Source organism: Hoplias malabaricus, chromosome 10 (genome assembly GCF_029633855.1).
Source record: "Hoplias malabaricus isolate fHopMal1 chromosome 10, fHopMal1.hap1, whole genome shotgun sequence".
Lineage (NCBI taxonomy): Eukaryota > Metazoa > Chordata > Actinopteri > Characiformes > Erythrinidae > Hoplias > Hoplias malabaricus.
The window spans coordinates 39,576,339-39,586,338 of NC_089809.1; the positions used below are offsets into that span (position 1 = coordinate 39,576,339).

General features: G+C 47.4%; 1 protein-coding gene across 4 annotated transcripts in view; it reads right to left on the reverse strand.

Moving 5' to 3' along the window:
* Nucleotides 1-1,599: 1,599 nt before the first annotated feature.
* The window catches only part of zgc:112496 (uncharacterized protein LOC541336 homolog), a 10,907-nt gene continuing 2,506 nt past the window's right edge, over nucleotides 1,600-10,000 (reverse strand). Inside the window, exons 2-7 of one of the 4 annotated variants that reach the window (XM_066683679.1) lie at nucleotides 7,688-7,835; nucleotides 6,881-6,974; nucleotides 5,856-6,015; nucleotides 4,240-4,392; nucleotides 3,106-3,451; nucleotides 1,600-2,084 (exon numbers count right to left, since the gene is read on the reverse strand). In XM_066683679.1, the coding sequence (XP_066539776.1) occupies nucleotides 3,261-3,451; nucleotides 4,240-4,392; nucleotides 5,856-6,015; nucleotides 6,881-6,974; nucleotides 7,688-7,827 (738 nt within the window). In that variant the 5' untranslated portion in view covers nucleotides 7,828-7,835 and the 3' untranslated portion in view covers nucleotides 1,600-2,084; nucleotides 3,106-3,260. Of the gene's footprint in view, nucleotides 2,085-3,060; nucleotides 3,452-4,239; nucleotides 4,393-5,855; nucleotides 6,016-6,880; nucleotides 6,975-7,687; nucleotides 7,836-10,000 lie in introns of those variants that run through there. The other 3 variants (XM_066683678.1, XM_066683675.1, XM_066683677.1) reach the window with 3 other exon arrangements.

Consider the following 10,000-nt stretch of genomic DNA (forward strand, 5'->3'; position numbering starts at 1 on the left):
AGTCCGCTCAGAGACTTCGAAATGGTGCCAAAAAACGAGAGGTGACTCGTTTAGTAAAAAAAAAACAAAAAAAAACTTAACAATGCTGTTTACAACCTAGAGCTTTGGAACAAATAAATTCTTGCTAGGTGAATATTTTTCTCTGCTTCAGATGAAAAAGAAGAGATGTAAATACAGGTAGTTTATATCAAATTCTTCATTATCAATTTCATGATGTACTTTTTAAATGTCAGGCATTTTCTATTTGTTTTTTTGTTTTGTTTGTACTTTTTAGTTTTTATTTGTACCGTTTTTCATTGTATCTGCTTTCATTTCCCAGCTGTAAGAATAAACCAAGCTGTGACCAGTCCTCTACACTCAGCTTGGAATAATGTATCTGTTGGTAAAGGGACTAAAGGTATGGTAAAACACACACACACACACACACAACGTTTTATCTGGTTTTATCTATAAGGTTTAATCCTAACCCTAAACCAAACCCTAAAACAGTTGTTCACTTTAAAATATAATGGTAACAAAGAAAGAGATCTTGTATATATGAATTGTGGGGACTGTGAATTGTGTTTGTAGACTTCCATTCATTTTGTGGAGATTTGCCATTAACTTTTCTATAAGTACTACTTATTCATTCATTATCTGTAAGCGTTTATCCAGTTCAGGGTCACAGTGGGTCCAGAGCCTACCTGGAATCATTGGGCGCAAGGCAGGAACACACCCTGTAGTGGGCGCCAGTCCTTCACAGGGCAACACACACACTCACACCTACGGACACTTTTGAGTCGTCAATCCACCTACCAACGTGTGTTTTTGGACTGTGGGAGGAAACCGGAGCACCCGGAGGAAACCCACGCAGACACAGGGAGAACACACCACACTCCTCACAGACAGTCACCCGGAGGAAACCCACGCAGACACAGGGAGAACACACCACACTCCTCACAAACTGTCACCCGGAGGAAACCCACGCAGACACAAGGAGAACACACCACACTCCTCACAGACAGTCACCCGGAGGAAACCCACGCAGACACGGAGAGAACACACCACACTCCTCGCAGACAGTCACCCGGAGGAAACCCACGCAGACACAGAGAGAACACACCGCACTCCTCACAGACAGTCACCCGGAGGAAACCCACGCAGACACAGAGAGAACACACCACACTCCTCACAGACAGTCACCCGGAGGAAACCCACGCAGACACAGGGAGAACACACCGCACTCCTCACAGACAGTCACCCGGAGTGGGGCTCGAACTCACAACCTCCAGGACCCTGGAGCTGTGACAGAGACACTACCTGCTGCACCACCGTGCCGCCCTAAGTACTAATCGGTTAATCCTAATCCTAACTGTAATGATATACACTGTGGCTACGGGCTGGTGATCCCCACAAGGAAGAAGAGCTCCTCACTGTGAGTGTGTAACCAGGTATTGGTCCCGACAGTGCAATATGTTCCTAGTCTATACACACTCACACACACACACACACACCATTAGGCTTCACAGGGACTGAGTGACACTTCACACATCTGTGTCCTGTAAAACACGTCTCGCTTTATTAAACACGAAGAGCAAAACAGCACATGGGGCTTTTAGCACAAACACAAGAGTTGTAGCTTGCAGCTCTTGACCATGTCGTAAGGAGACCACGCGTTCCATCCCCAGTGATACCTCAGTCATTGGTGGCCCATCCAGATCCGAGAGGGCACTGTGTTAAAGAAATCTCAGAAAACAAGTTGCGGCTGCTTCACAGAGGAAGTGTGTGCTAGCCTTCACCCTCCCTGCTGGACAGAAATGTGTGGCTGGGGGACACTCGTAGAGATCATTGAGTGCATGGACTTGGTATTTGGTGTTGAAGTCAGACAGTATACACATGTATAGTGACACTGACCCCTACTGGTACTGGAGGACAAACCTGCCTCTATATAACGTTCACCCAAGGACCCCTGAACATCCCTGTAACACCAAATCAGGACTTTATCATTTCCTTCTGGACCAGCTTGGTTTGGGCTTAGGTTATCAGTCTAAATCCAGAAATCCTGCTTCGTGGGTCACCTCCCAGGAGTGTAATTTACAGCACTTCTGAAAAAAATTAAATGACGTTATTTTGGGAACACACATATGTACTAAATCACTACTAATATGTCGTTTATATTTTTGATTTAGTTACACTTCATTTTTACTGAGTATACAAGTCATATGTTTATTTTCTCCATTCTTCTAATACAATTTAAATATATTTATATTAGTGAGATACATCCAATTTACAACTATTGTCATTTTGTAATACTATATATCGCCATATTTTGTTGCTGCTTACTTTTTTAGTGACTATTTTGACATGGTCTGTTTGTATTTGAGACTTTTTAATGTTTTAGTAATAAATTAAATGGGCAGCACAATGGTGAAACAGATTAAAGGGTCCTGGAGGTCGTGGGTTTGAGTCCTGCTCCGGGTGACTGTCTGTGAGGAGTGTGGTGTGTTCTCCCTGTGTCTGCGTGGGTTTCCTCCGGGTGACTGTCTGTGAGGAGTGTGGTGTGTTCTCCCTGTGTCTGCGTGGGTTTCCTCCGGGTGACTGTCTGTGAGGAGTGTGGTGTGTTCTCCCTGTGTCTGCGTGGGTTTCCTCCGGGTGACTGTCTGTGAGGAGTGTGGTGTGTTCTCCCTGTGTCTGCGTGGGTTTCCTCCGGGTGACTGTCTGTGAGGAGTGTGGTGTGTTCTCCCTGTGTTTGCGTGGGTTTCCTCCAGGTGACTGTCTGTGAGGAGTATGGTAGGTGGATTGGTGACCCAAAAGTGTGTGTGTGTGTTTCACCCTATGAAGGACTGGCGCCCCCTTCAGGGTGTGTTCCTGCTTTGCACCCAATGATTCTGGGTAGGCTTCGGACCCACCGCGACCTTGAACTGGATAAGTGCTTACAGACAATGAATGAATAATAATTTTAACAGTTTTAATGTGTTTGTAGAGCTCAGTCCAGCAGCTCAGAAAAATATACTTAAATTTTATTAGAAGCGTGGACCAAATAAAATATGACAATTACACTCAGTATAATTTTAATTTAATTTAAATAACATATTAATAGTGAGTTAATACAAAATTTAAATCCACCTTTTTTCCTGAGAAGGGAAACCAGGGGTGAACACACAGATAAAACAAAGAGAAGCGAAGAGTGTCCGATAGTCAAGCATGTCTGGTCTGATTTCCTTTGTGGGTCGATGTTGTCTATGTCGATGGTGTCTTCTGTAAAGGAATGTTTTCTTAGTCTATTCTTTCCTCCGGCGTTTAGAAGGCTGCTCACTGGTCGCCCTCCTCTTCCGTGGCTTTTCCACGTTCCCCTGTGTGGCGTCATTCAGAGGAAACTCCTCCAGCACTGAGGGCAGGATCTGATTGGCTACAGCCCAGGCCCATAAGCACAGCTCCACCTTATGAGGCGTCCAGTTCTGTTCACTGTCCACTGAGAGAAAACTCGGTTAATAACATGACTATGGGTCAGGCCTGCAGCATAGTGACCAGAATCGTCATCGTCAGAACCGGGAAGAAATAGTTTCAGAACCTATGAAGTCATCTTCGTAAATAATGAGGAATGTCAGTGAATTTCTAAAACTAAATCAAAAACCGTGTACTGAACAGAGCAGGTGTGATGTGGTGGTGGATCATTCTCAGCGCTGCAGTGACACTGACGTGGTGGTGGTGTGTTAGTGTGTGTTGTGCTGGTGTAGAGTGGATCAGACACAGCAGTGCTGCTGGAGTTTTTAAACCCTGTGTCCACTCTCTGTCCACTCTGTGAGACACTCCTCCCTCGTTGGTCCACCTTGTAGATGTAGAGTCAGAGACGGTAGCTCATCTGTAGCTGCACAGTGTGTGTCGCTCGTCCTCTAGTCCTTCATCAGTGACACAGGACGCTGTCGGCTGGATGTTTTTGGTCGGTGGACTGTTCTCAGTCCAGACCCTGAGGGGTTTAAAAACTCCAGCAGCACTGCTGTGTCTGATCCACAACACACACTAACACACCACCACCACGTCAGTGTCACTGCAGCGCTGAGAATGATCCACCACCACGTCACACCTGCTCTGTGGGGGTCCTGAGCGCTGAAGAACAGGGGGAGAGAGGGCTAAGAAGGTATGCAGAGCAACAAATGAACTACAGTCTGTTATTGTGGAAATACAGAGAGCTCCTGTGTGGTCAGTGGAGCTGTTAATCTGCTTCTGGACCAGGTCTGAAGAGCTGAAGGTGGGGGTTACCTTTGTTGAGCTGTTTGCTCCTTTGCAGTATTCTCTGTAGGAAGAGGTTGTAGTGTTTGGCCGTGTACTGAACTGGTCTCAGATCAGCGATGCTTTCCACAGCCTCGTCCGCCATGAAGGCAACCTCCTCAGGGGCTCCGGCTGCTAACACCGCTGGAGATGGAAGGGAGGGACAAGAGCATGGACAAAATTCAAGGTCTGAAGTGGCTGGTGTTGCCGGCTGCATGACCTCCATGTGAAAAAGGACATAAATCTGCACGGATGTGTAGAAAAGCTTACTCTATTCGTCTGATCTGTAAAATGACATCAATTTATACATCACTGTGTGTCCTAGCAATACTCCCCCAATCACACACACTGCCACAAACCAGGGGGGTTGGAGGAACGGTGTGTTAGAGGAGTAGAGGAGTTTGTAGTCTTTAAGTGTTTATTCATTTTTTAAATTACCACAGAAACTCATTTATAACTCGAGCTGTTTAGTTTTGTAGCACTTTCACTCTGTGTTTACTTTCATGCAGTTAGCACTCTCCTGAATTTAGAGTCAGTTCCTTCTGAATTTTATAGAGTGTTTTTTGATTAAAACCGTGGACATCACATTTAAAGGCTGCAGTTTGATTGTTCTGTCTCTCGAGGTTCGGGAAACACAGTCTGCAAGGTGTTTCCTCGCTTAAGGGTAAGGCTGCGCTGTTCCTTCAAGGGGTTCACCCTCCCATGTTGGTGGCTGTGTGTACGATTATACCCATACACACACACACACATTATAAATTACATATCTACACTCACTGTACATTAACCCACGCAGACACAGGGAGAACACACCACACTCCTCACAGACAGTCACCCGGAGGAAACCCACACAGACACAGGGAGAACACACCACACTCCTCACAGACAGTCACCCGGAGGAAACCCACGCGGACACAGGGAGAACACACCACACTCCTCACAGACAGTCACCCGGAGGAAACCCACGCAGACACGGAGAACACACCACACTCCTCACAGACAGTCACCCGGAGGAAACCCACGCAGACACAGAGAGAACACACCACACTCCTCACAGACAGTCACCCGGAGGAAACCCACACAGACACAGGGAGAACACACCACACTCACTGTACTCTTTTGCTTATTTTAGAGGTGTGCGGACTGCTGTGTTTTCTGAGTCTTCTCAGTTTTGGAGACTCAACGCACCTTTAAAGGAACACTAAGTAAAATTGAGATTTTTTTGGCTCCTGGGCCTCCCCCTAGTGTAATTAATTTTTACAACATCCAACTGAAAGCAATGGGGATGGGGGTGGTTTTGTACGCTCCTCTAAATGATACATAGTGCAGTTTATGCAACGACAGAGGCTCTATTCTCCCTGTTACAGCTCAGTGGAGCATCGTCATGATTTTGAGGATGCTGTAATTTTAAGGTAAAAATATTACACTGTGTTCCTTTAAGTGGACGTTTTATTGTCTCCATTCACAAAGTTTGTCTTTCTGTATTTCACACCAAACCTCTCTCTGTAACTCTGTTTACACATTAACTCTTTAACTGTGCTGTAAATTTAAGGAGGCAGTGGAATTTTGTAGCTTTTGCTCAGAACAGGAACGTGTGCGTGTATCACTACCTGATGCAGTAGCAGGGCCAAGTCCTTTGAGCGTGCTCAGTTCCTCAATCGCTGACTGGACGTTGGGAAGGAGACGGAAGGCCTTCTTTGTGCAGCTGAGCACCGTCTCCTCGCTGTTGGAGCCAACCAGCTGCTGCAAGCGGGGTCTGAACTTGCCCCTCTGAGGGAGAGGAGTCAATCACACAGGTCAGGGCATATTAGACCAAAAGTGAGGCACAAAAATACAGGTTGCTGAGGGAAATCCTCTTAACAATATGCCTAATAATTATTTAAAGTTTATTGTTAGATCAATCATCTATTTTCTACACATTGGTTATACTTGCTTTAGCTAAATATTCATTCATTCATTATCTGTAACCCTTATCCAGTTCAGGGTCGTGGTGGGTCCAGAGCCTACCTGGAATCATTGGGCGCAAGGCGGGAATACACCCTGGAGGGGGCGCCAGTCCTTCACAGGGCAACACACACACAGACACACACACATTCACACACACCTACGGACACTTTTGAGTCGCCAATTCACCTACCAACGTGTGTTTTTGGACTGTGGAAGGAAACCGGAGCACCCGGAGGAAACCCACGCAGACACAGGGAGAACACACCACACTCCTCACAGACAGTCACCCGGAGGAAACCCACGCAGACACAGGGAGAACACACCACACTCCTCACAGACAGTCACCCGGAGGAAACCCACGCAGACACAGGGAGAACACACCACACTCCTCACAGACAGTCACCCGGAGGAAACCCACGCAGACACAGAGAGAACACGCCACACTCCTCACAGAGTCACCCGGAGCGGGATTCAAACCCACAACCTCCAGGTCCCTGGAGCTGTGTGACTGCGACACCTAGCTGCTGTGCCACCGTGCCGCCCTTTAGCTTGTTTCAACGTCAAGAATAATTTGCATGAAGACTGACACAAATGAATTATAATTACATCAAACAAGTTAAGGGTCTAGACAGAGATTTCTGGATTTTTAAATATTAACAATATTTTTTCAGCACAATGTGCGACTTACAGTCAGTTTCCACTCCATGAGTTTGACCAGTTCTGTGTGCGTTAGATAGGGCTCTGTCCGAGCAGAAATGGTCATTGGCAGCTCCTCCTGATACCTGAACAGTCAAATAAATAAATATAAGTGAGTGTGTGTGTGTGTACTGTCTATAGACACTCTAGTCATTTCAGCTGTATTTTTACCTTAAAATTACAGCTTCAAAATCACTGTGATGCTCTACTGAGTTGTAATAGGGAGATTAGGGCTCAGCACTGCAGAAACTCCACTATGTAACTTTTGGAGAGTAGGGAAACCCCTGCTCCCTCTACCATCCCTTTGATTTCATAACAGTGCTGTGAAAGTGAATCACACTCTGCACCTGTAGGTGTTGCTTTAAGGTGCTCCCATCCCGAATAAAATAATTCAGCAGCAGTCTGTATATAATCTCCATAGAAGAGCATGAACATGCAATGGGACCCTGGTGAACAGCTGCACATGAGCTAATGTCACCATGCTAATGTCTGTGGGAGGAGGGGGGTGTCTGTGTGGAGTCTGTGATCCAGCATCAGCACCAGACCTGTCATGTTCCAATATCTACTTTTAAAGTATTCAGAGAAAGGTAGAGGCTGTTAGTATCAGTAAATAGGAGGGTAACCTACATATTAATACCCTTAAACTCCAAAGCCATGTCAGACCCACAAGCGTCGTCAAACGTGAGGTCGTATAGGGAATGTGTAACTGTGGGAGATAAACGGTCTGCACTAAGCCCTGACTGTGCAGAGCTGGTTATGTGACTAGTAGCTGGGTGTTTATTGCAGCTGTCTGTTATACCATTTCTCTAGTGGCAGCAGCTTCCCTGAAGTCTTCCCCTTCCCGGCTGTCTTCGCTTCCACCACAGCCCAGTATTTCCCATAAATCCCTCTCCACACAGCAGGGTCTTCACAGTTGTACAGATGCTCAGCCACAGGCATGCTGGTGACTGACAGACAGACAGACACACAGACAGACAGAGAATAGATCTGAAATATTTGAAAGTGAAATCAAGAATTTAAATTATAGCTGAAAACTGCACTACAGCCAAACATTTGTGGACAGCTGTTCTACTGCTACGTAAAGGTGAACCCATCGTAGACACAAGTGTTCATCACTATATACATAGATAAGAACTGTACATATTCCATCACATGGCATAACTCACTCACACACACACACTCACCCAGTCACTCACACACTCACTGAGTCACTCACACACTCACCCAGTCACTCACACACTCACCCAGTCACTCACACCTGTAGACAGTTTCACTCACTCACACCTGCGGACAGTTTCACACACTCACCAAGTCACTCACACCTGTGGACAGTTTCACACACTCACCCAGTCACTCACACACACACACACTCACACCTGTGGACAGTTTCACACACACACCCTTTCACTCACACACTCACCCAGTCACTCACACACTCACTGAGTCACTCTCACACTCACCCAGTCACTCTCACCTGCGGACAGTTTCACACACTCACCAAGTCACTCACACCTGTGGACAGTTTCACACACTCACCCAGTCACTCACACACACACACACTCACACCTGTGGACAGTTTCACACACACACCCAGTCACTCACACACTCACACCTGTGGACAGTTTCACACACTCACCCAGTCACTCACACACACACACACCTGTGGACAGTTTCACACACTCACCCAGTCACTCACACACCTGTGGACAGTTTCACACACTCACCCAGTCACTCACACCTGTGGACAGTTTCACACACTCACCCAGTCACTCACACACACACACCTGTGGACAGTTTCACACACTCACCCAGTCACTCACACACTCACACCTGCGGACAGTTTCACACACACACCCAGTCACTCACACACTCACACCTGTGAACAGTTTCACACACTCACCCAGTCACTCACACCTGTGGACAGTTTCACACACTCACACAGTCACTCACACACTCACACCTGTGGACAGTTTCACACACTCACCCAGTCACTCACACACTCACACCTGTGGACAGTTTCACACACTCACCCAGTCACTCACACACTCACACCTGCGGAGAGTTTCACACACTCACCTAGTCACTTACACACTCGCACCTGCGGACAGTTTCACACACTCACCCAGTCACTCACACCTGCGGACAGTTTCACACACTCACCCAGTCACTCACACACTCACACCTGTGGACAGTTTCACACACTCACCCAGTCACTCACACACTCACACCTGCGGAGAGTTTCACACACTCACCCAGTCACTCACACACTCGCACCTGCGGACAGTTTCACACACTCACCCAGTCACTCACACACACACCCAGTCACTCACACACACACACCTGTGGACAGTTTCACACACTCACCCAGTCACTCACACCTGTGGACAGTTTCACACACTCACCCAGTCACTCACACACACACACCTGTGGACAGTTTCACACACTCACCCAGTCACTCACACACTCACACCTGCGGACAGTTTCACACACACACCCAGTCACTCACACACTCACACCTGTGAACAGTTTCACACACTCACCCAGTCACTCACACCTGTGGACAGTTTCACACACTCACCCAGTCACTCACACACTCACACCTGTGGACAGTTTCACACACTCACCCAGTCACTCACACACTCACACCTGTGGACAGTTTCACACACTCACCCAGTCACTCACACACTCACACCTGCGGAGAGTTTCACACACTCGCACCTGCGGACAGTTTCACACACTCACCCAGTCATTCACACCTGCGGACAGTTTCACACACTCACCCAGTCACTCACACACTCACACCTGTGGACAGTTTCACACACTCACCCAGTCACTCACACACTCACACCTGCGGAGAGTTTCACACACTCACCCAGTCACTCACACACTCGCACCTGCGGACAGTTTCACACACTCACCCAGTCATTCACACCTGCGGACAGTTTCACACACTCACCCAGTCACTCACACACTCACACCTGTGGACAGTTTCACACACTCACCCAGTCACTCACACACTCACACCTGCGGAGAGTTTCACACACTCACCCAGTCACTCACACACTCGCACCTGCGGACAGTTTCACACACTCACCCAGTCACTCACACCTGC